Source organism: Phyllopteryx taeniolatus, chromosome 15 (genome assembly GCF_024500385.1).
Source record: "Phyllopteryx taeniolatus isolate TA_2022b chromosome 15, UOR_Ptae_1.2, whole genome shotgun sequence".
Taxonomy (NCBI): Eukaryota; Metazoa; Chordata; class Actinopteri; order Syngnathiformes; family Syngnathidae; genus Phyllopteryx; species Phyllopteryx taeniolatus.
Window position 1 is genome coordinate 3,983,509 of NC_084516.1, and position 26,643 is coordinate 4,010,151.

A 26,643-nucleotide genomic window follows, 5' to 3' on the forward strand; every position below is an offset into this window, starting at 1 on the left:
ACTGAGTCGCACAAACAATGACAGCTTACGACATTGAGTAGCACAACCAATGACGGCTCAGTACACATTACCACAACGAAATGGCAGGTAAGTTAGCATTTCGCCTTTTAAGTGATAACACGGGCGAGTTTATCATCTTTGTCGCTTTGAAATTGAATAAATGATGACAGATACGCGTCTCACTGGTTATCTTTGCCCAGGTAACGAATTGGGAGCCTAGTTTTGCCAAAAACGAGCTTCAACTCGCGCTCTTGACGCCATTAGCTATCAAAGCTATCATAACCGCGTCCTTAAATAAAACGACTTTTGACGTTAAAGTGCTCAAAATGGATGCGTTTATTCCAAAGGAGGTGAGTAAAAGTAGCTTAATTGCTGTATAATTGTTTCCAGGAAGTGTTCCAATTTCTTCTTCTTCTTCTATGTGTTCGACTGAAGGATGAAAGGATGCGACATAGGTTCGATATTGCCCCCTGCAATACAAATTGGTACTACATCCACTTGTTTGGGGAAAACTTGTTTGTTGACTTCTACCTACAAATTAATGCTGTTGTTTTAATGTTCACTTTCATTGCTTTTATGTCAAATTTGAAGGGGTTGACAAAAGGCTTAAAATTACATTTCCCAATATTTTTTCTTCACAAAAATCCAATTTACGATTTTTAAATGACATTTTACTCTTAGGTTATAGAAAAAGTAAATCACAATTAAATTATTCAGAACTAATTTTCTTTTCCCCCCTTGTGGTTTGCTTTATTCCTCCTACTAGTAAATATGCTTTTTTCAAGGGTTTCCCCCCCAGCAGTCCATTCCACAGAAATAATAGATATAGATCTATTTTTCTCTTCAGATAATGTGAAAATAAGTGCTTCCTCTTGAGAAAAGTGTCCCTTTTGTAAAAAAAAATAAAATAAACTATGTGCAAACACAATCCAAAATAAATTAACATTTGAAATGTTAAACTATTTTTAAGGTGAATTAAAGTCACTGGTTGTTTTTTATTTTTGTGAAAAATAGTTGCTTGAAAGGTCAGATATGTTGCTAAATGTAGCGACCAAATGGCTAAGTTGACAACACTGAATCTGTTTTGTAAACTCGCTCCTCTCTGTTCGCAGCCATGTTGTTAGTGGAAGCAGTGCAGTTCAGTGGGTATGGGCTTTGAAAAACAGAAGCCTGACACATAACCAGCAATTAATCATCCATCCATCCATCCATCCATTTTCTGAGCTGCTTATCCTCACAAGGGTCGCGGGAGTGCTGGAGCCTATCTCAGCTATCTTCGGGCAAGAGGCGGGGTACACCCTGAAGTGGTTGCCAGCCAATCGAATGGCAGCCAATTAATCAATCAAATCAATTAATCGACCAGCCCTCGGTAAGGATGGGAAACCGTTTTAAAAAAAAATAATTTTTTTTTGTAGAACTGGTTCCCAGTAATTAGATTCAAAGGAATCGTTTGTTTGTTTGTGTGACGATTCCGCTCATCAACTCCTCTGACGTCACAAATGAGTGATAACGGCAGAATTTTGCCAACATGGCGTCAAAGCAGAAGCATGTTAAACTCTTTGGCTATATGTATTTCATGCAAAAAGATGACACCAGGGCTACTTACAAAGCTATAATTTTGTTATTCAAGGGGGAATACTTCCAATATGCAGAATTGAAACATCTTTTTTATTATCATATCATGTAATGATAGATACTGTATAATGATAATGACATCAGTTATATCATATATCATTTGTATTATTTCATTCCCGTACCCAATGAGACTCTAAGAGCATCGATAAGGATTCGGATTGATAAAGCAGTATCGCTAATGAAATTGGAATCGCAAAATCTTTATTAATTTCCATCCCTACCCCTATACTGTTCATGGTAACGATTTGATTTGATAGGCGAGGCATCAATTACTTTCACCTTTGACCACCAGAGGATGCTATGAACCCCTTAATGATCAGCAGGGCCACTCGCCAGTTGTGCACTGTCCAACTCTCCTCAGAATAACATCCAGGTCAACAGCAGCCGTATTGTTCTATGGCTGGCAGAAGACTTGCAAAAAAAAAAAAAAAAGTTTCCAAATTCTACATTTGTGGATTGGAATTGACCCACGTTTCCTTCAAAGGCAGCCAGTCCAGGACTGGGTGGATGGGATCGGGGGGGAAGCGTAATTGTTGGGTTTAAATTCACGTATTTTCCGGAGCCCCCATAATATTTTATATGAGCGTATCCGGTTTTAAAAGGTTCAAAGTGATGCAAGTTGGCTAGCGAGCTGTTACTTGGTGGTTGCATCATGTAACATAACCGGAGAGCGCCCGTGATAACTTCCTGCCTTTGCAAATTTATACACCCAAGAAGCATCAAAGGCTACGCCTGGAACTTTTAAAGACTAAACTATTTTTGAGTCACAAGTTGAAATGAAAATACGGTAGCAGTTGTTTGCAGATTTGCAATTACTGTAACATAAGTCATGAGCCAAGGTATCACTTTACATTCATCGAATTCATAAGTCAAGCTATTACATTAATGTAAATGCATCCCCCCCCTCAATATGGCGAATATTACACAATGAGCGTATCGTGATACTATCGATATGACTAATTACTCTGCAACTTCCGCCTACCATGTTTAATGCTATCCCACTCTGACCCGATTGCAAGAAAGCAGGTCAATCCCCGAGGTGGTGTCAATACATAATTAAAAACAGGATACGGGCGGCCTCCCCGCGCCGTGCTCCATATAACACATGTCCAAATCATAAAGTGGGCCTTTTGTTCAGCGCTGGATCACGTATAGCATTAGCGCTCGCTCAAATTGCAGTTAGTCATCCCATTTAAGGCCTAAAGGCGGAATAACGGTGCCTGCTTGTGTTTCACAGACTCTCTGATGTCAGCGGCGCGGATGGGTTTTGCGTGACCAGCCTGTCAATTCCACTGATTCATCCTCCACCTGGACTCTGAGCTTTAGTCCGTAATGGAGTGGCCTAGCGACCTAGCGGCTAACCGCGTCTTTGGATTTGAAGCGTCGACTTGTGATGTGGGCAATACCAGGTTTCAAGTTTCCACACTTAAATATTTTTCATTCTCAAGGTAGCCGCACCAAACCCGATGCTAATGCTAGAAGCTAGCCCACTCTGTGTTAGCATGTGCGCATATTGTGTATATATAAAAAGTCTGCACACCCCTTTTCAAATGGCAGGTTTTTGTGATGTAAAAAAAACTGAGAACAAGGTAAATAATTTTTAAAACTTCTCCACCTGTAATGTGACTTTTAACCTGTACAACTCAAACCAATTTCTGTTTTTCTTTTTGAGAGGGAACGTTAAAAAAAATCAACAACTTAGAAAATGTTTTTGCACAAGTGTGCACACCCTTTTATAACTGGTATGTCAATGTGTTCAGAATGAGCCAATCAGCACAGTCTGAGTCAACACACCTGGCACCATTTAAAGTGCTGCTGATTAACCCTACATTCATTCATTCGTTCATTCATCTTCTGTTCCGCTTATCCTCACGAGGGTCGCGGGCGTGCTGGAGCCTATCCCAGCAATCTTTGGGCGAGAGGCGGGGTACACCCTGAACTGGTCGCCAGCCCATTCACCCTATATTATTCATTATAATTCCAGATGTTCTAGTAGGCTTTTCTTGATTATTATTATTTTTGTTTTCTTTCTTTCTAGCTGAATCCTGGAGGTTCTATGCTACCACTGAGAGAAAATATGCCCGTGACACCAATGAGCTTCGCTTTTCGGAGCAGGGCTCGGCCACTATCCCCTTGCAAATCGCGAACATCTGCGAGTAATTGACGGCCACCAAAAAAGTTTTGTAATTGCGGCAAAGCCTGTCAATTGAAATAACGTCCTGGTTCTCAATAAAGGGATGGAAATTGAATTCATAGGAAACCATAATCGACAGATTATGCGATTATTAAAATAATGGTTAGTTTCAGGACTAGATTGATTATTTGTAATAAATAAATTAGGTTTTCAGACCAATTAAGTGAAATCGGATAAATTCCCTCAACACTCCTCATGATCTTTTGTGGCACAGTGGTTGAGAATCGCTGGACGAATAAACTACACTGATGATGTGAAAGTATCAAGAAAATACTTGAATTTACGACATCTGCCGAACGAGCAGTGAGGATAAACTCTTCTACCGTTCCAGCATCGTCTGGCGCATTTAAGTATGCGATCCGTCGTATCCGCCACTGTTATTGTTTGACGGAAAGTGGAGAAGAGCGGCCGCAGAGGTCGTTTCCAAACATTTGTCACAGGTCTCCTCGGTAACAAAATATTTAAAGCGACGGCGTGTCTTTTAGAAGTGAAACAAAGAAAGTTGATGCCTGACTGTAAATGTTTTTTTGTTGTTTGTTTTCAATCGGTAATGGGTTTTACTGTATATTAGAGCAGACGTTAATAATCTGGTAATATTGCTGTGGGAGTTTCTCGACTGCCGTTTAGAAAGCAAATTTATATGCAACATTTTAATTGTGGTGTTTGCACGCTCTCCCCGTGCTTGTCTGGGCTTTTTCTGGGTACTCCGACCTCCTCCCACACTCCAAAAACATGCACAGGGCATTGAGAACTCCAAATTGTCCATTTAGTAGTTACAGTATGCACGTGAATGCTTCTTTATGTGCACTGCGATTGGCTGGCGAGCAGTCCAGGACGGTGTACCCGTCTCTCGCTAAAAGTCCTCTTCGTTTAACTGTGAATGTGAAAATGGTTGTCCTTTGCAGACAGTGTGAAAGGGGATTTGGGTTGGCGTTTCTTTGCACTTTTTACCAAAAGAAGCTCAGACTTTTACGACTTTCCAGTTTTTGTTATACATATTTAGCATCATACAGAAGGCCTTGAGGCCCAGTGTAGGATTACTAATGGTGTTTAAAAAAAAAAAAGGTGAATTATAAAAATCAATAGTGAAGTATGTGGCCACGTGTACAGAGTGGGCGATCTTTTGCCTCTGTGGATTCCATCAGAGAGGATAATGGGCGATAGGTCAGGTTGGCCAGGTTGACCCACCGCTGCCCACCGAGGTAATTATGATTTGGGTGAGTTAAAACGGATTTTCTCATGTGGAGCATAACGGTTATGAATGTTTTATGTCCTGGGGGTTTGTAACGTGACCCAAAGGGCAAAAGACTGCTGATTTTTGGTGGTTTTTTTTTTTTTTAGCAGCGGGATACATTCCACGATGTTCAAAATGTTCAACTAAACCATATAATTTGATCGAACAAGAGTCTGATAATGTAATGCTAAAATGTGTGAAGCCATAGAAGGGCTAACAGAAGCAATTGACCTCAGTGTTGCCCAGCATGTTGCGGCACAACGAAGCGCTACGATGAAGGTGCACAACCCCAACGTCATAGTTTCCTGTATCCTGTAAAAACTTAAAAAAACGATCGCTTAATAGTCCAATTTAGCGGGTTCACTGCATTGCTCAAACTGAGGATGTCTCGTTAAATGTGATGAAAATGAGAAACATAAACATAAATGGAGGTTGTAAAACTGAATGAAATGGTAATTAAAGGCGTCCAAATAAAGGCTTACGAAAGTATAGCTCATAAAAGACACCGTATAAAGCCGGTTTATGAACACGTCACTTGTAACAATGATCACAGCGCTAATAAAACCATCACGTCTGGAAGTCCTGACCTCATTTGTTGCTTTATTAGCACTATTGATTTTTACAATCCACCCCCACCCCAGTTCAGTTCAACTTCCTGCTGGAGGCGGTGGATGTTCACATATCAGCTTTGTCAGAACACCAACAAACATCAGCAAATTCTCCTCAAACAGATTAGCGCTTGTGTCTTCTCATTCTGGACATTTGGGGTCGGGGGCGGGGGGGGGTGGGTTCTAATCTGGAGGGATTAACATTGACCTTCTCAACTGGATTTCACTCACTTGTAAGTATGAATTTGATCTGTTTTCATCTGAAATATTGATGAGCGTCGTAATCCATTAGGGCCATGAATCGTAGCGATATTTCATCAACGATGGTATCACAATACTGCGATCTACTGGCAGAAAACCATATCCGAGATATCACGGTAGCTTGATAAAGTAGCAGTTGTCTATGGTAAGTATTTAATAAAACATTTTCGTTTTCCTTGGTCATTTAGTAGATGGCAGAGTAGTTGACTATAAGATACCATGGTGATATTTTACAGAAAATAACAATAATATCACGATACTGATATATTGAAGAAAAAAAACATCCACTTTCCACTTTCAATTAAAAAAAAAAAAATTTGTCAAATATGTAATAAAACATGTTTTTCGTAGGTCATTTAGTAGATTGCATAGCAAGTCAGGATCTGATATCATGGTGATTTTTGGCCTACGATTGCAATAGTATCACGATACAGTGATGAATCGAAAGAAAATCATCTACGAGCCGCCACAATAAAAGTGGTCATCTATGTTAAGTAAAATAAAATAAGAAAAATAAAATATTTTAGTAGCTCATGATACTGTATCGTGTCGATATTTTGTAATCGATGACAATAGTGAAATGATACGGCTATGATTGCACGATAATTAGAAGAAAACCATCTGCGATATGTCACGACAATGTTTAATAAAAACCTCATCAAGGATAATGCGTAATAAAAAGTTTTTCTAAATCCTTCAGTAACCCATGAGATGTCGATATTTTACCACCCATAAAAAAATCGTATTGTGATACAGCAGTAAGTGGATGAAATATCAGTTACTGAAGAAGGAAAACTTTTTAGGGTACAAAAGATTATTGCATATGACAATATCTCTCAAATGACAATTAGACAGATAACTGAAAGGACCACAAATCTCAATGTTTAATATGTAATTCATATTCATTCGAAGCTATTTTGCTTACAGTATTGTATCAAAACCCAGCAATTGCGTGATCAATGGAAGAAGATATATATATATCTTGATATCTGTGTAATTGAAGACAGGAATACTTCATCATGTACTGTAATCCACAACAGCCCGAGAGTGGCCCACATCTGCAGCCCAACGCTGTCGTTGGATTTATGAGCACATCTGAAGGTGTTTGCCTCACCGTGGTTTTTTTCATAGATGCTTGCGAGATGGTTGAACGAACGCCCGGGGGGGAAATATGAAAGTATGTCAGGGGGTGAGCTGTCGGGGTCAAAATTATCAGGGAAGCGGCGTGGGGGCAGTAATGGTGAGGCAAGCATCGGCAACATTTTGGAAACAGACCGTAGATTGTCACGGCAACACCCTCGTAACTGACCACTTGTAAATCATATTTCTGTTTTAACAAAACAAAAACAACAACTGTAATGTGTCTTCAACACAAACTAAAACACAGAAAGAATCATCTTCTTTTTCATAGTTTACAGACTTACGCTGATATCGTCAGGAAAGTGCATGCTATGCTAGGCTACGCCTCCAGTACCACTCTACATTACTTCTAACTCATCAAGAGCCTTAATTTGTCTTTTGGTAAGCCAAACTAAAACATCAAAAGAAGCATCGTCGTCTTGATAGTCTGCACTATTACGCCAATATAGTCATGAAAGGGCATGCTATGCTTCCCTGTGCCTCCAATACACCTCTACCTGACTGATGGCCAATCAAGAGCCTGTAATTTTCTTAGTAGATTGCACCACAAGGTGGCGCTTTGAAGTCATATTTGAAAACCGTCATGTGGCACATGACCCGAGAGGGCCAATCACTAGTGTCGGCCTTAGAAGGAGAAAGTGAGCTTTTGTGGCTATTTTTCAAATGTAACTAAAATTGTAATCATGGAAATTTCCAAAAGCCACTGTAATTTATTTACACACTTTCTCCCAGTAATGTAATGGATTACATTTGCCTAAATTTTGTAATTAAATTACGTGATTGCGTGACATGTAATTTCTTTTACTCCCCAACACTGCTGATACCCAGCTAAGAGCCTGTACTTTGTTTTGTGGTAAGCGTCACAAAAACACAGAAAGAAGCGTCTTCTTTATAGTTGGCAGTATTACGCTAGTATAGTCATGAAAGTACATGATATGCTACACTATGCCTCAAATACAACTCTACATGACTGCTAACCTGTCGCATGCCTGTAATTTGTCATTTAGCAGAGCCACCTCAATCGATTCGACATTTGCAGCTAAAGTCGAATGCCAAACTCCCGTGTATCCTATCACATGCCCTTCCTTAAAAGTGTCTCGGTATTGTTGGCTACTAAAGGAATGAAGACGAAGTGGACGCTTCAGTGGAGGCACGCAGCAGCCGATTTATTTATTGTTTTAGCAGAACATTTGATTATGTTCTGCGCGCCTCCCGCCAATAATTCCTGCTGATGGTGAGGCCAACCGACGTTGTTTAGGTTAGCGCAGATGTGTTTACGCGCCGAGCCCTCCGGTAGCGCGACTGGTGTGACATCACCCGAAATCCCCCCAGCTGCTTGGCAGAGGCGTCCCGTCCACACAGCTGCTAACTTTAAACTCACCAAAGTCTTCTGCGGAAAAACACCCACGCCTTCTGAAAAACATCATCTCATGTCTGTTAAATTCTTCTTGTATGTTGTCGGCTAAATCCATTCGACAGCTAATAAATTGAATCCCTTTTGTTTTGTTTTTCTTTGCTTCTTGCGGAGCTCTCCAACGTTCCGTGAACTCATGCGCTAAACATTTGCTTGTACGTCGCGCATCCATGTGTTATGGCGAGTTAATTTTATAATGGCATTAAAAAGCACACACAATAGAGCTAACGTTTTGCCCGCAGACTTCATTTTACTCCACAACGCCCCATATTCATCGCATCATATTCAAAAAGACTTGAGGCTGTAATTGCTGCCAAAGTTGCATCAGCAAAGTACAGTTGTGCCTTGACTTACGAATTTCATTCATTTGGCGACCGCTCTCGTAACTCAAATCACTCGTATCTCAAATCAACTTTCCCTCATTTCAATTAATGGAAGTGCCATTAATCCATTCCACCCGTTGAAAAACCCAGGGCTAATTTGCAGAAATAAAAAAACAAATACAGTGGTAGCTTATGTCACAAGTGGCATACAAGTTTAAGATAAAGGCTGTCATTCATAATTATTATTTTTTATTATTTGACTTGCGAGTGCAAACTTGAGATAAAAGCACGGTAGCAGTTAACTTACCTCCGCCACGGCATATATTCTTTATCCTCTGCAAAGAGCGACTAATATTAGTGTGGCTTACTGAGGACTGACCCATCTTCATGTACATCTCTGTCTGTATTATACTGCCCCCAGGTGGCCAAGGCACGCACACCAGAAGCAGCACAGTGTCCATAGAATTGAAGCAAAAAATGTGGTAAAAATTGTTGAATTCTTTACATTCTATTTCATTATGCCATTACTGAATGTATTCATAAAGTCCAGTATTATAGACTGCCAACACAAAACATCCAGCTGCCCAAAAAAAGAAAAAAAAAATTTTTTAAAAGCTGGAACAGATTCATGAATTTCTGTTAATTTCAATAGGGAAAGATGATTTGAGATACAAGTGTTGTAAATTGCAAATGTTGTCACGGAACAAATTAATCTCGTATTTGAAGGCACACCTTTACTCAAAACTGTAAGTAATGACTTATTCTGTTGTATGAATGGCAAAAGGTGGATTCATAGGTTAAATGTGCCTTCTGCCATCTAGTAGAAGATAATTTTATTTTTCTTCCTGTCACTATACATAGCTGGCATAGATAAATGAACATAGATACATATTTGTAGTAAATGAATAATAATTACCCAGAACACTTAAGTGAAATTGGATAATTTCCCACGGCATAAGTGAGGATTTCTCATCACAGTGTTTGGGAGTCAGTGCTTAAGGGCCACCGTACTTTCCCTTGTGTCCCTGCCAAAAACCAGAAAATCAATTTCACGGCCAGTCGTATGTTTGCGTTACAACTCGTGTTTGACTGCAAAAAGCATTTGCCTTCCATAATTCATCCCTCGCTGCATTAGCATTAGCGTTTGTCCTCACTCATCCTTGGGATCCTTTTTCCGCCCCACAAATATTTTTATTTGACAAAAGGCGGACCTCACACAACAATCGCTTGACTTTCCCGCTCGCTTTTTCCACGTTCGCATCCAAGTCTGACCGGAGGCTTTTGCAGCTGCGTGGGTAAAAAGTGCTGAGTCGCCGCAAACCCGGGCCAGCCGGAGTATCCTCCATGCTGGCCCGCCATCCATCCAGCCAGCCGGACGTCTCCCGTGGCGACGTCAGCTGGATTGAATGAGGTGAGCGGCAGGGGGAGGGTTACTGTTATAATTCATCTGTCACATTTGTCAGTTGGATGTGATCACTTCAAAAGGAAATCACGGGGGATTTACGTTCCTGACCCACCCGCGATAGGTGAAAGTCTGCGATATAGAGAGACCATGTAAAAAAAAGAAAAACATTTTTAAAAATTGTTTTACCCCTACCACACTTCTAAATGTTTTAAAACACACATAGCAAAAGTCTGCTAGCTTAATGCTAACATATAACAAGAAACACTAGAGACTGGCTAACAGAAATGAGCGTCGATGTTACAGTAATTACAAACTTTCAAAGAACTGTTACTTTATCACGCATGGCGCAGCAATACATACAAACAGAGGGGGAAATTTAAACACTAAAATGTTCAACCATACCATATAATTTTATCAATAGGAAAGTCCACTAGCCGAATGGTAACATATGCGAAATTCCATAGGCAGGCTAACAGAAATCAGCAGCGATGTTACGATAATTAGAACTCTTCAAGCAACTAATTTAACACACACGGAGAAGCAATACATACAAACAGAGTATAAAACAATACTCAAAAGCATAGAATGGACGTAAAAGTCTACACACCCCATTTTTGTGATATAACATTTTTTTTTTTGTACCATTACCTATAATGTATAAAATTCAAATGGGGAAAAAAATTGCAAAGGGAAGTAAAATGGAATACTGACATAATGTGGTTGCACAAGTGTGCACACCTGATCATAACTGGGGACGTGGCTGTGTTCAGAATTAACCAGTCACAGTCAAACTCGTAAAATGGGAATCAGTAGACACCTGCCTCTGATAAACCCCAAATAAAGTTCAGCTGTTTGCTTTCAAGTCTCCCAGGGTAATAATTATTGCACAGTTTCCATTGTAGGTATTCTTGATTTGTAGGTTAGATTGAAGTTGATGAAATTCTCCTGCTAAAAATACGTATGTTAAGTTCATTGACAATTATCGAGGTCTGTTAAAAACTAATAAAAACTCGAAACTTTTGGGTTGTCATCGATGCGCCTCGGGCCAACACGTTCAATAATTTGTTGTTGGAAAATCCTCATTGGCATGATCAACTTGACGTTTCCCTTCAGTGTTACCAGCAACAGAAACCAACGATCAATCTCACTGAGGAACGGTCGCTTTGCCAAACTCTTAAACAAACACTTAACGTCCTGGAGCCATCATTCATGTGCCCCTTACACATTATTCCTCAGATCTTTAAACACAAAATAGATCCATATTAGTTCATGTTCGCGGGTCTGCTCCTGCTCGGTGTTTGCGGGTTGCTGGCAGCCGTGTGACAAGCGTGCGGAAAACATTTAACGCTATGTAATTTACAAATTTATCGTATTATTTTCGGTTGGGAGACAGATATTATCGCACAATCTCTGTATTATGATACTATTGGTATCGTAGAAGGATTTTCTTTCAATATGCCAATTATTGTGCAATTGTTGTATCATTATACTATTGGTAGGGTGATACTGCTGGTATCAGAAATGCTTTTCTTGTAATGTTTTGATTATCGCACAATCAGTATTGTGATGATATTGGTATTGTAGATGGTTTTCAACATTATTGCATTATCTCTGTATCATGATACATTGGTTTTGTCATACTAAGGTTTTCTCCCAATGTATCAATTATGGTGCAATCGCTCTACTACGACAGTACGGGTATTATGAGATTATTGGTCTTGGAATTTTTTTTTCTCCCCCCATTGTATCAGTTATCGTGCAATCGAACTGCTCTAAGTGCTAGAGGACTCTGCATCTTTTTTCACAATTGTCGAAAAAAAAAAATCATAATAATTTGTACCGGCATTACCAGATTACGAGCAACCTTTTATTGCTCAGTGACTGTTTTTGTCAATGTCTTTATGTCTCAAAAGTGTTCTCTGTCAATTGACTGTCTGCTGTCGTACTAGAGCAGCTCCAACTACCGGAGACAAATTCCTTGTGTGTTTTTTTGGCAAATAAAGATGATTCTGATTCTGATCACTGAATGGTGATACTATTGGTAGATAGTTTTCCTCCAGTGTATCGAGTATCACTTAATGACTTTATTATGATACTGTTGGCATTGGTTTACTTCTGATGTACAGTGTAAATTATTAAGAAATCTATCATAGGTTTTCCTCCACAGTGTCGATTATCACGCTGTCTCTGTATTGTGACACTGTTGGTGTCATAGATGTTTTTTTTCCCCAATGTATCGATCGTCGTGTTATCTCTATCGTGATACCGTTGATATTGACATACTATTTGTATTGTAGATGGTTTTCTTCCAACATATCAATTGTAATGCAATCGCTACACTATGATTATATTGGCATCTTGACACTACTATTCTTTTTACACCTTGGTATTAACTATTACGCAACCGTTGTATCATGATACTATTGGTATCGTAATGCTATTATGACACTGGTTTTCTAGCAATGTATCAATTGTCCTGTACTGGCTGTATCATATTATTGGCTCATTGGTAAAATATCAAAATGATGTAATGAGATGTTACTCTAATTCCCAGCACTAATATTTTGTGCCCCACGGACAAAGAAATAGCAATTTAAATCAACTACAATGTACACGATTGATTTGTGGCCCTGAAATTGAAACAGAGATCACAGTGTGTGTGTGTGTGTGCGTGTGTGTGTGTGTGTTTGTGTGACAGCTACTCTCCAAGCCGCCGGCCCTTTTTGTAGCGGCTGCATAATTAAAGAGAATGTGAATAAATATTTCAACAAAGTCCAGATGGGAAAGCGAATCATTAAATGAGTGGTCTTTGGGCAGAAATCTTTTTTTCTGTGTCATTGCGGCACTCCACCTCTCTGGTAAAAGTAGTAGTAAAAGTACTGATTCAACTCTTTTTACTTCCGTAAAAGTAAAAAAGTGCGGACTCTGAAATGTGCTTGTGGACAAAAGTAAAACAAAAGGTTCACTGTCAATTATATACAATATACTTTGTAATCCTTGAAGCAACAGATAGCTGAACACAAATAGTGCAGCAACACATAGACAATATGACAATACTCACAGGCATATATTCTTTATCCTCTGCAAAAAACAACTCATATTAGTGCATCAATTCATGTCTGTGTATTATGTACATCTGTATTATACTGCCCCCTGGTGGCCAAGGTGAGCACAATGTCAATGGGCATTTCTTTCAGTTTTCTTTTTCTAAAATTTTCAGAATTACAATATTGTAGGGTGCATTTTTGCCATTAAAAACATGTTATAAACATTTTTGTTGGTGTTTTTATTTTATTTTTTTGTGGGGCTGGAACGGATTAATTGAATATCCATTCATTTTAATGGGGCAAGATGATTTGAGATATACTATATTGAGTTATGAGCATGGTCACGGAATACTTTTTTTTTTTGCATGTTAGCATCTAGCCTGTTCCAAGTCGCTCGCCTTCAGGCTACGTAGTGCTTTTAAATAGCATGTGACCCGTTTGCCTGGTTCGTCTGGCGTCACCAGGGCCTGCAGAGAACATTTGACTTGATGAACGGTGACATGTTGACAGCACGTTTAGATTGCCTCAACTCCATTTTCAAACACACGTCCCACTTTTTACTGTGAAAGCTTAATAAAATCCAGACATGTTTGTTTTGCGTTCGTTGGCCCTCCTGCAATGAAAAGTGACAAATCCACTTAATCTGCTCTTTCTGGCCGATTTAAATGTCTGATGATCAAATGAGGATTCAAACAGCGGGGATGTCTTCTGCGCGAATGCAAAGCAGACTCATTAGAAACATTGAAACTAATTGTTGCCTCTAATCGCATTAAGATGAACAACCCAGTGGCAGCTGGTGGTCTGGAGTCGCGACTGACTCCACTTCGTTGCGCGGTTCCTTTCATAACCTCTGTTATTGATTCTTTTGGCATTGGCGGAGGTCTGCTCTCGGCAAAATTTCATTAAAAAAACAAGTTACAAATTTTTTTTACATTAGCTTGGCTTAGGGTTTACTATGACATAATTCTTCACAAAAACACTGTTAGGGTAATTGAAGACACTAAACGCTAAATTGATTTTAATGTTTAGGAAAGCACCACATTAGTTTCATTGATGACACTAAACTGTCTTTGATGTTTACAACACAAAATTGTCTGACGTTTTTGAAAAAACTCTTAGCCTTAGGTTGATCAATTCATATTACAAGAATCCTGATAATGTAAATGCTTGGTGAGCAGGATTGAAGAATGGAGCAGGCCGTGTGTGTGTCAAGCTGTTTGCATTACGCGTACATTTCTTGTTGATCAATTGACTTGTATGGTTAGGCCCAGAAGTATTTGAACAAGTTTTTAACAGTAACAAAGGCAGTCTGTGGCCCGCAAGCCCTACTTTGCCCACCCTTGCCTTAAATGAATCTGGGATAGACTTGTCTGTGAAAAGGAACCGAAGGGACGCTTATTGAAAACCTTCGAGCCTCGACGCCGACTTAATGTGGGCAGATGCGGAACAAGCGAAGTCTGACATCACTTTCCTCCCGTTCTTGTGTTTTCCCCCTCTCGAGCGACCGCAAGCACTGCTCGATCGGTCATGATTCCCAGGAACGCTGCGGTGTAGTCGCTGAGGAGGGAGGGGAGACGTGAGAGTGACTCTATTAAAGGTTGAAGTGTGGAGGCACGGATGATTTAGTTACTGTAGTCTGTAACAACACAAAGAATCATCGGCAAGGCTTCGACGCCATGCATCTAGCATGTATACGGTAATGAACCCATGTTACATAATGTGTTCAGTAGTTGAAATGATTCAACACCAACAAAACACCTTCACATGAGGCTCATAAGATAGCATACTAGCCTAAATAACACACTAGCACAAAATGATGTGACGTCACCACATCGCTCTGCCTTAGGAAAGCCAGATTGGGTTAATGCTAACAAACAATGCAAAATGCCATAGGCGGGCTAACAAAAAACGCCGGTGCCACAGTCTTAATGCTTTAAGGAACGGATAATTGAACACAAACGGTGCATCAACACACGTAGCCGTCATCATCGGTGGTCACTCGGGATCAAGTATGACAGTCCTCCTCCTTTGGTCTTTGTGGATCCTCAGGTGGGCGTAGAGGCCGATCCTGGACCCACATACTTTGGTGCAGTGTGGGCAGGGGTGTGGAGGTTGTGGATTTGGCCTTTTTGGAGGAAACGCGCTCCTTTCTGGAGCTGCATTTGACTTGGACATCAAATTGTGCAGCTCACTCTCGAACAATCTGTCTCCATGTCGCCCTGTTGGCTGCTGTTGCCTCCCAGGCCTCAGGGTCTATGTGGCAGTTTTTGAACATTTATTTTAGATGTTTTCTTTTTCCTTGTACCGTTTCTTTTGGCCTCCGATTTGGGAGAAAAGAATGAGTGAATGATTCCGAGGTTTCCGTTGTTATATGATGATTTCTTTACTTTGGTCAGGAAGACCACAAAACATCAATGCCACACATCTAGCGTGCACACAATCATAAACCCATGTTACATAGATGACTGCATACAGTCGTTAAATGATTCGACACAAGCAAACCTTCTAATCACTGTATAAAAATCCTTCAGTATATACTGTCTTTATTAGGGAGTAGAGAATGAGTGAATAATTCCAAACGCAGCCCAGCCTCAGTCATTGAGGCTGGAGGTAGATGGGGAGGGGAGACGCTTGGAGCGTGGAGGCAGTGGCTCTCTGACCTCACTTTTGAAAGACATTCACTCCCACTCTCCCCCTCTCTTTCTTCCTCTGTCTCGCTCTATATTTCTGCATCACGCTCTCGGTCGCAAAGCAGCCAAGCGGGAACACGCAGGAGCCGACACCTTGCCGGAAATTCTGCGGCGCATCATGTTCTTGTCTTCTTCTGCCATGCACGTGTGAGGGACACTTTACTGCGAGTGACAAGAAGGCTGTGAGGTAGGACAGCATCCATTTCGCACAGAAAAATGTGCTTCATTATGAATGGAACATTCCCTGCAAGATGGTCAGTTTTTTTGTTTTGTTTTTTACAGTAATAAAACGAGTGTGGAGGTTTGACATGACCGTCATGCTGCATCAGGTGGTCGTGCAGTGCAGTAGTTCTCAAACCGGGGCGCGCGGATTACCATGTGTCCGCAAGTCGTAGCACATAGCATCACAACTTTATTCTTGTAAGATCAATGTATGAAGCTTTTCTAAAACAAACAAACAAAAAAAAGCAACAATTCTGGAAAATATGCAACTATCTTTTTGTATCTTGTTTTGCATTATTTCTCTCAACTCGCAACTAAACTTTCTAATTGATTATAATTTATTAACCAATTAACTGTATTTAACAAAAACCTAAAAAGTGAAAGGTATGGAAATGTATACTTTTTTATTTTAATATTTTTAATTGTATTATTTAAAATTATTGTATGATGTTCTTTTTCAAAGAAATGGAAGAATTCTCAAAAAATATGCAAATTTATTTAGGTATAATAGATAAGATTTAGACTTTTTCTTAAAATACGACTATCTTGAAAATGTACAACTTTATTCTCGTAAGTTTTATGTATGCTGTTTTTTTCAAAGAAATGCAACAACTCTGAAATGTGCAAATTTATTCAGATAAAATATATATATTGTACAATATTACACATTTTGTCGACTTTATCTAAAAAAAATAGGACTATTGTGACAACATACAATTTTATTCTCGTAAGATTAGTGTGTGACGTAAAAAAAAATAGATTTAATTCACATGAGATTGCAGTGTAAAACGAAGATAACCACTTTTTAAAATCTGATGCATCATGAGAGACACTTCCAGTTTCAGTGCGTATTCTTTCATCTTTCCAGGTTGACTGAAGCAAAAAAGCGGGCGGTATAGGGATGAAACACTTCAGCTACTGAGTCCATTAGCGCTGCTTAAGTGGAACCTCAATCTGGTTTAGTGTGGTTTAAAGATGACTTTGATCCCCTCATCACAGCTTTTAGGATGGAGCGTATTGCAAACACTTGTAAATTTGTCGGTGTAGGGCCACCGTACCTCGCTTATGTCCGCCAGTATATCAGCTGCGTCACGTTTTTTGGTCTCATAGTGCATCCTGGAATCTATTTAGACACACGCGTAATGGAAACGGCACTGAGAGGGACAAAATGACTATTTTCAGACACTGTCCTACATGTGACGGCAATCTCCTGTACACGCAAGCGCTGTCTACAGAGAGAAACATCCAAGGGGAAAAAAAGAAAGCATACAAAAGCATGTGGGAAAGTGTTTTATAATGAACATTTTTGGACCTCTGAGATTACCTGGCAAGTACCGGCTGTTTCCTACATTTGACAACAGTCTCCCACATTCTTCAAAAAGACAGAAGGAGAGGTCCAAGCTTGACAAAGACAAAGTATAGCAAAAAAAAAAAGAGTGAAGTCTTCCAAAACCATGGAGGAAAAAACATTTTAAAGCCCGGCAAAATTTTGCAAAAACATATGCAGTCTCCCATAAGCATGTAGCAAAATGCTCTTTAAAGAGCATTTTCTGAATTTCTGGCAAGTACTGGCTGTGTCCTACATGTGACAACAATCTCCTATCTTTTTCAAACAGGCGCAAGCATTTTGTTATAAAGACAACATCCAAGCCCGGCTAAATTTAACATAAAAACATTCAGTCTCCCAAAAGCATGTCAGAAAATGCTTGATAAAGAGCGTTTTCTGAATTTCTGGCAAGTACTGGCTGTTTGCTGCAGCAAACATGTGCCAACAATCTGCCATATAATGCTAACGGCATGGACAAAAGGTGAAGCGTTCATAAGAAGACAGTAATGATTTCTTGTGTTGCTTTCTTCTTGGGTTCTGCGCCACTGTCCATCATGAGACAGCTGTTTTTTGTAAACTCCCCCAAGTATGGATTCCCTCTGCACAACCTCCATTTAAAGAGCCGCGGGTGGCGTTGCCACACGCTTTTTTATGACTATGGAGAAGCATTCCATCATTCATACATTTTTCGACCCATGACTACCCTAAATGACAACTGTAACCAATTAGAGTGGAAATTCTTAAGGCGGGGGTTGACAAAGTCTGGCTCTGTTCTTAAATCTGACAAACATTTACATGATCGAGAGTCATGTAATATTTGTCGTTAATTTGTTTCATAGAGTGTTCGGGCACCAGCCAGCACCTGACAGGATGTCCACGTTGACTCCGGTATCGCTCCCTACGGGTGAAATCTAATAACTGTTATAACTACCTTCCACTTGTCTGTGATACAGCGGTGCCTTGAAATTTCAGTGACCCGACTTACAAGTTTTATGAGTTATGAACCATCATTGCGACGTTTTGTTTTTGTTTTTTGCTTTGATTGCAAGCAAAAAATTGAGAGCACAAAGGCAGTGAACGCAACTCTACTCACTTCAAAACAAGCATCTGCAAAAAAGAGTTGGAGATTACCGTCAAACTTAACATAAAGAGTTGTGTGTTAAAAACAACCACATAGCCTTGCCTTAAAGTCCTTTTAGTTTAACTCATTCACTGCCATTGACGGCTTTTGAAGTTAAATATCCAGGCGTCTATTATTTATCCTCTGTGAAGAACAACTCAAATTACTGCGTCTTACTACACTTAGTTGCAACCGTGTCCATGGATATCCGTATGTTTTTTGCCAAGGCGCATACACCTGAAGGAGCACCTCAATGTCTATCGACTTAGAGTAATAAAATGTGGCAAAAAAACGTTTAATGCTTTACAGTCTACTTAATGGTGTAATTACTGTATGTTTTTATTAAGGACAAAAGTATAAAGTGGTATTTTTCTTATTAAAAATACATTACAAAAATGTTTCTTGTTGTTTTTTAGGGAGGCTGCAACAGATTAATGTTCTTTCCATTTATTTCAGTGGGGAAAGATGATTTGAAATACGAGCATTTTGAGTTGCAAGTGCGGTCACGGAACAAATTCATCTCATACCTCAAGGCACCACTGTGTTAATTTTGAGTTACTGGAACGTTCATATGATGGGTTCAGACAGCACCCGATTGCATTTTTGAAATTTAAAGCTCCTTCAGCCGATCTCCAGCAAGGTACGCACTAGGTATATCGGAGGCATATTTTTCCGAATTGTCCAACCATCATAGAGGGCAAAACAGACCTTTGTCAACGACTCGCAATCACCAAATCGTGCATTCTTATATGCGCACCCATGTTCTCGTTTAAGTGTTTTGGAATATAATGTTCCGGCGAGTGTTTTTTTAGCCAATTAAACAGGATTGTTATGGTCAAGAACCTGCGCAGAAACAGGAATTTATTACCGTTTGACAACATTTAGCAGGAATTGGACAAATCTTTTAACGAGGTATGGCTTTGCCTCCCTAAATGCCATCCAGATGACTTCCAGATGCAATTTGGGGAACTAGAAATCACAAGCTTAGATGCACTTTTGTCACTTTTTAAAAGCGGGAGATCCGATCCGGATGGTGGCCCGGGCAGTTGCGCGTCTCGCACGTCGGCTCCAATATTACCGGCTCCAACATTCTCAGCTTTTTGTTTCCAGGCTGGAAATTTCCCGTCCGTGTGCCAGAGTGTGGGAAGCGACAGCACTCTCTGGATTGTAGCTTACTGAAGTTGAACCGACCTGCGTCTGCTTTTCATGCTTATTTAGCCTTGTGGACTTTTAGCTTACACGAAAACTCCACTCAAAATTTTTAGATGGTGGGTTCATCATCAGTCAGCACCTGACGGAAATTTTACCCCGGTGTCGCCCCCTATCAATAGAGCTGTATAACTACCTTCCAGATGCTTTAATCTTCTCATCGTGGGGTCATGTCATGGAAAAAAATGCTTACCCTTTAGCAGACGAGACAGAACAAGCACTTTGAGAATAATGACAGGGAGAGTGTAATAAAAACTTGCAGTTAAATACAACCTGAAGGCTGCTTTCTGCCTATTTCTCCTTAGGCGAGGTCATATATACACTCATGACCAGGCAGTTATCATCTGCCCCATGCAACTGCCCCCCTCAAACACAGACATCTTGGTTTGATTTACAACAAAGCGATAATAAAGCCACACACATTCAAAGTCACAAATACTACAGTGTGGAACCTGAGAATGGTGACCACAAGTGGACAAAAATAATACCTTCACCTCACATGCATGTTTTGTATTGGTATTGTTTTTTTGATCATGCAAAATAAATTTGTATCCGATTACTCGATTAATCGAGGCGATAATTGTTAGAATAATCAATTTAAAAACATTCAGAACCTGCAGGCCTAATTATAACTACCTTTCACTTGCTTTGAGCTTCTCCAAATTTCATACCGTGAGTTCATCCCTCCAGATGTGTGGACCCTGTGAAAACCGAGCTGGCTTTTAGAGAGAGAAAGGTCAAGGCACCGGTGGGGTGAAAGGCCAGGACAGTAAAATCCTGAGAGGTCCGATCAGAGGCCTCTGCCGCATACCTGCACCTCAGCTCTGACTGTTTGCAGGAAATTACCGTTGTTGTTTAACGACGAGATGGGGGACGAATCGACAAGGGGTCTGTCGATCAGTGTGACAGATTTACAGGGGTGGCTCAAACAAGGACATGCGATTCAAAATTGTCTCACAGCCTTAGTTTGATGATGTTCGGTACCGTACAAGAGCCACCATTAAGATGTGTTTTCTCCGTAATGATCAGATATTGCATAACTAGAATGCCACTAAGTACAGTAGATGTGTTTTCCAACCTTTACTGAGCTAAGGTACAGATTCCCCATTGAAATGACTTGAAATGCCATTAATCCATTCCAGCCCCTGAAAAAACACGAAAATGAATGAACAAGAAAAATGGCTGTGGGTTGTATGAAATTCTGTTGAAACATAATGAAAGAGTATGTAAATAAATACGCTGGTTTTATATTACTGTAGGTATTCGTGTCCTGGATGTGTGCCCTTAGGGGGCGTAGCCTAGTGAATGACGTCAGAAGCTGAAGTCCATCCATCCATCCATCCATTTTCTACCGCTTATCCGAGGTCGGGTCGTGGGGGCAGTAGCTTTAGCAGGGAGGCCCAGACTTCCCTCTTCCCAGCCACTTCATCGATCTCTTCCGGGGGGAACCCGAGGCGTTCCCAGGCCAGCCGAAGGACGTAGTCTCTCCTGCGTGCCCTGGGTCGTCCCCGGGGTCTCCTCCCGGTGGGACGTGCCCGGAACACCTCACCAGGGAGGCGTCCGGGAGGGATCGGAATCAGATGCCCCTGCCACCTCATCTGGCTAGGATCATTGGGACACACAAACCCCTCCACCACGATAAGTTGACGGCTCAAGGAGGGGAGGAGCTGAACTCATTTGCGTTATTTCGGTGTTAGCGTGTGCTCCTTACGGGTGTTCTCAATTTTTATTTGTATATTTGACTCTTTGTTCCATTCAATAAACAGCTGAAAGCGCATCGGTGGTTTTGGTTGTACTTGGTCACATGCGAGGGAATTAGAGTACCTTAAAATGCAAATGCAACATTTTTTTGTTCATTTCAATCCAGTGTTGCGGCTCTCGCCGTATCCGAAGCTCGCTGACAACATAAATTGGGTCTGCAACACGAAGCAAAAAAATAAATAAATAAAAAACTAAGTTGCGCCACTCGTAAGTGAAGTTGCCACTGTATGTATTTTCACGACCGTAAGGCGCTCCGTATTATTGGGCGCAGGCATGGTAAAACATACGCTAGCTTAAAACAAACGGTAGCATGCATGCACGCTAAAACAGTGTTTTTAAAAAGGCAGCGGGAGCAAAACTGAGTTCGGTTGTACTTTATTGAAGTATTTAACAATGTACTCACGTTATTTTTTGATCAATCCTCATCCACAAATCCATCAAAGTCCTCATCTTCTGTATCCCTGGGCAAATTCTCCATCAGACACGCCAGGTTCCCTCTCGTCATTGTCAGAGTCAGTCTCGTTGCCGTGCGGCTCCTCAGAAATGATGCCGGCTTTTACGAAAGCTCGAACAACAGTGCAAGCAGACACGTTAGCCCAAGCATCCACAATCCATTCACAAATTGTGGCGTAACTCGCCCGGCGCTGCCTCCGAGTCTTAGTAAATCTGTCATCCATGGTTCCCACGCCACTCACAACTTCACTTTGAATGCCCTGTTTACACCGATGTCCAGCAGTTGGAGTTCCTTCGTCAAGCCGTAATACGTAATGATGATCTCGTCTCAATTTACTCTCAAGCTGATTTACTCAGGATGAGATCTGGGCCTGTTTAGTTGAAATCTGAATGGCAACAGGTGAATACATGGGTTAATGATTCCTTCTGCCATCTAGTAAAAGGAATTTCCTGCTGCAAATTCAGCCTTATTCTCCATTCCAGATTCATCTACGTTGTCCAGTTTCAAGGTGAAGAGTCATGGCCACAGGAGTTTTCATGCGCTGCCTCCTCGTCAGCGCCTTACTCGGCTTCTCGGCCGCCGGTCTCGTGAAAAGGATGCTCCGGCATCGTCGGCAGATCCCTCTGGAGCACAACGTCACCTTGCCCGGCGTGGACCACCAGCCTGTGGTTTTTAACCATGTCTACAACATCAACGTCCCAGCTGGCCACCTATGCTCCGTTGACCTGGACGCCGCAGAGAGCATAGCACCCTCAGAAACCGCCATGACCTCCGACCACCACCTTTCTGCGGAAGGGGAGAGCCAGATCATCTTCACCCACCGCATCAACATCCCTCGCAGGGCGTGTGGCTGCGCCGCCGACCTGCCGCGTATCCTAGACCTGATGAGCCGTATCGAGATGCTGGAGGGTGAAGTGTCAGCGTTGAGGAGTCGGTGCGGGGGTGGTGAGGGAGTGTGTTGCACCGGACAGGCAATGGGGAACGTGAGAACCAGGCCTTTGTGCGGCGGACATGGAAACTATAGCACGGAGACGTGCAGGTGCACATGCGAGCCCGGCTGGAAGGGAGCCAACTGCACCGAGCTTGAGTGTCCCGAGGGTTTCACCGGGGATGACTGCTCTCGGAGCATCTGCCCTGAAAACTGCCGAGATCACGGGCATTGTGTTGGCGGCAAGTGTGTTTGCAAGGAGCCGTGGATCGGTTTGGACTGCTCCGAACTGATTTGCCCCAAAGACTGCTTTGGTCGTGGGCTCTGCGTAAATGGAACCTGCCACTGTGAGCCCGGTTTCTCCGGGGAGGACTGCAAACAGCTCACCTGTCCCGCCGACTGCCACGGTAACGGCCTCTGTATTGACGGCCGCTGCGCGTGCACGGCGGGTTACGGCGGCGACGACTGCTCCCTCCTCACCTGCCTCAACGACTGCAACGACAGAGGTGCCTGCTTCAACGGGATGTGCATCTGCGACGACGGGTATCAAGGCGACGACTGCAGCCAGTTAGCGTGTCCGAACGACTGCAACGGCCGAGGCCAGTGCGTCAACGGGCAGTGCGCTTGCGACGTCGGCTTCCAAGGAGAAGACTGCAGCGAGATTTCCTGCCCGAATGATTGCCTCCAGAAGGGACGCTGCATCAATGGGCAATGCGTGTGCCAGGAGGGCTTTGCTGGCGAGGATTGCAGTGTCAAGACGTGCCCCTCGAACTGCTACGGTCGTGGCGAGTGCATCGAGGGCCGTTGCGAGTGCCACGCCGGCTTTACTGGGAATGACTGCGCCCTGCTGAGCTGCCCAAACAATTGCGAGAACCGCGGGCGCTGCCTCGACGGGCAGTGCGTGTGCGACGAAGGTTTTGCCGGTGAGGACTGCGGTCGGAAGGCGTGCCCAAATGACTGCCTGGCTCGCGGCCACTGCGACGATGGCGTGTGCGTCTGTCAGGAGGGCTACTCGGGCCACGACTGCTCTCGGCTCACCTGTCCGGATAAGTGCAACAGCAGGGGGCAGTGCGTCAAGGGTAGGTGCGAGTGTGAGAGCGGGTATGAAGGGGAGAGTTGCGCAGAACGGAGCTGCCTCAATGGATGCCACGACAGAGGACGCTGCGTTGACGGTCAGTGCCTCTGCGATGAAGGTTACATCAGAGACGACTGCTCTGAAGGTAAGAAAACCCTGAGACATTTTCCATCCATTATTGAAGGCTCTAAATCAGGGGTTCTCAAACTGGGTTCAGGGACCCCTTCCTGAGGGGTGAAAGTGTTTCAAGGACACCCTTATAATGCTAACAGCAATTGTATACCATGTGTAGCGAAATTCCAAGAGTTCCACTAAAAAGGTTTCTAATTTTGTTTTCAGCAAAGCACTACTTTTCTATTAGATCTGGTGATGTCCCCTCACCTCAACTCCCATTTCAACATAGTTCCTTGGTACTAAGATGCCACAAGATGGTGCCCAAGCAATACTTTTATATTAGACAGGGCTTTGGCCTGAGCACGAAAGCGGACAACACAGGCTAGGCTCCCCCCCAAAATCTGGTGAAATTTGTGAGTAGGGGGCCACTCTATAGTGTTTCTCCGGAGATTCGTGGGGGATAGGGCTCAACCACGAACAGCGAAAAACCGCGACGCATTGACGCTCCTTATAATTGCCATGAAAATTTTTTCAAAACAAATGTGATGAAGCGGCATCTTTTGATCGCAAAAAAAAAAAGTTTGTAGGGATGTTAGATTTACAGTATGTGATGATTCGTCACATCATATCAGAGCTTCTAATTGGCCCAAAGCTGAGTTAGGAAGGACTAATGTGTTCAATATGTTTGTTTTACTGGCGCGTCGGCCACCATATGTGGGTATGCACTTTTTTTTTTTTAAAGGATACCACATCATTTATTGCAAATGATTTTGCTGAACTCCAAGTTACGGCTCGTGGACTCCAGTTTGAGAACCACTGCTCTGAAGTGTCTTACCTAACACATGATTGGAAGCCTTTTAAAACTCACTCCCCACTGATCCCCCAAAAATATATTCATGTGAGGACTTTTTTTTTTTCTATCCTTGGCGTCTCTCTCACTACTTCCAGATGTTTCTCTGGATCTCACATTAGCTTGTGTGCTCTGGACCATGAGAAACTTCCAACTTTTTTCTTTTTTTTTTTTTTTCCAGTGTCTCCTCCAAAGGATCTCACTGTGGGTGAGGTCAGCACAGAGACGGTGGACTTATCCTGGATCAACGACATGCTGGTGACCGAATACCTCATCACATACGTGCCCACCCAGCCCGGCGGGCTGCTTTTGAACTTTACCGAGCCTGGAGATCAAAATACCGCCACCGTCAAAGAGCTGGAGCCGGGTTTAGAGTACGACATCAATGTGTATGCAGTTCTGAGCAACAAGAGGAGCGTGCCTGTTAGCGCCAGGGTGGCCACAGGTACCAAGAAGTACCAAGTGCCATTCTAAACTCCTTTAGTAAAACGTCATTATAAGAATGCTGAAGAAAAAATAAATAAATACAAATTATTAGGGCTTCAACTAACAATTATTTTAATAATCGATGAATCTGCGATTATGTTTTCGATTAATCGATGACTCGGATAAACAAAAATAAAAGGACATTATTTCAAGTTCATTCAGCTCATTCAGGAAATCTTGGGAACTGTTTTTTCACTTCCCAAAATGTTTCATTATTCCACATTTTCCATGACAACTTTCCTAGATTGATGAAGACATTTAAGGACATATTGACCTCTTTCTTCCACAATTCTCAACCACTTCAAACCATTACAACTTCAGGCTGTTTAGCTCATTCTGAACATATACGTAGCTATTTATAACATTCCCAAATTTCCCTCACTTTCACAATAAAATTCCCAAATTAAGAGATATTTTACATGCAGTATTTACCACATTCCACGTTTCTTGGCCGATGTAAACCATTAAACTGTTCAGCTCATTCGGGATATTTTGGGCACTATTTATCCCATTCCCAAATTAAGAGATATTTTATCCATTTACATAATCCCTCCACATTTCTGGATCAATTTAAACCATTCCAACCTCCAGTCTCACAGTCTACTTTTCAAAAATTCAATTTATTCCACAGCATTTCAGTTGAGCTTCAGCTCTTCAGCATTCACATGCAATTTTTTTTTACAGAAATGGCATTCTCGAGTTGTTTGATGGTTTTGGTTTGAATCCCCACAGCTCTTCCACAGCCAGAAGGTTTGAGATTCAAGTCTGTGAGGGAGAACGCCGTCGAGGTTGTGTGGGAACAGCTGAACGTTCCTTTCGATGGCTGGGAGATCTACTTCCGTAACATGGTGGGTCCCGTTTGTAAGCCTTCCCAGGATTTTATGAGTGTGAGGTGCTAAGTAAGGCCATTTTCTTGGAAATCTCTGCTCGGCACAACATGGATTTCATTTTGTTCCCAGCGTTTGCTTTGACACACATTATGCAAAATTATGAAAGAAAGGCTAGATGTTGTGAAAAAAGTGCTCCCTACAATCTGAGCCAGAAACGATTGTGACGGCTGTTACGTCAGAGGAGTATTGTAGTCAAAGACCACAAAATTTCAGACCGAGGAAGGACCAAGACTTTAATGGGTTGAGACTGAGCCAA

The 26,643-nt window shown here is 41.9% G+C and overlaps 1 protein-coding gene and 1 long non-coding RNA gene across 10 annotated transcripts in view; both read left to right on the top strand.

The window, feature by feature from the left end:
* The first annotated feature begins 93 nt into the window (after positions 1 to 93).
* On the top strand, positions 94 to 5,806 carry LOC133490233 (uncharacterized). The gene is made up of 3 exons (XR_009792135.1): positions 94 to 350; positions 436 to 485; positions 2,873 to 5,806. It is a non-coding gene; the product is annotated as an uncharacterized LOC133490233 (long non-coding RNA).
* Positions 5,807 to 15,927: 10,121 nt separating this feature from the next.
* Positions 15,928 to 26,643, top strand: part of LOC133490342 (tenascin-like) — a 34,081-nt gene continuing 23,365 nt past the window's right edge. For 3 of the 9 annotated variants that reach the window (XM_061800291.1, XM_061800293.1, XM_061800292.1), the window contains exons 1-4: positions 15,930 to 16,138; positions 22,527 to 24,192; positions 25,193 to 25,456; positions 26,230 to 26,345. In XM_061800291.1, coding sequence (XP_061656275.1) covers positions 22,563 to 24,192; positions 25,193 to 25,456; positions 26,230 to 26,345 — 2,010 coding nt within the window. In that variant the 5' untranslated portion in view covers positions 15,930 to 16,138; positions 22,527 to 22,562. Of the gene's footprint in view, positions 16,139 to 22,526; positions 24,193 to 25,192; positions 25,457 to 26,229; positions 26,346 to 26,643 lie in introns of all 9 variants that reach the window. The other 6 variants (XM_061800296.1, XM_061800295.1, XM_061800288.1 and 3 more) reach the window with 5 other exon arrangements.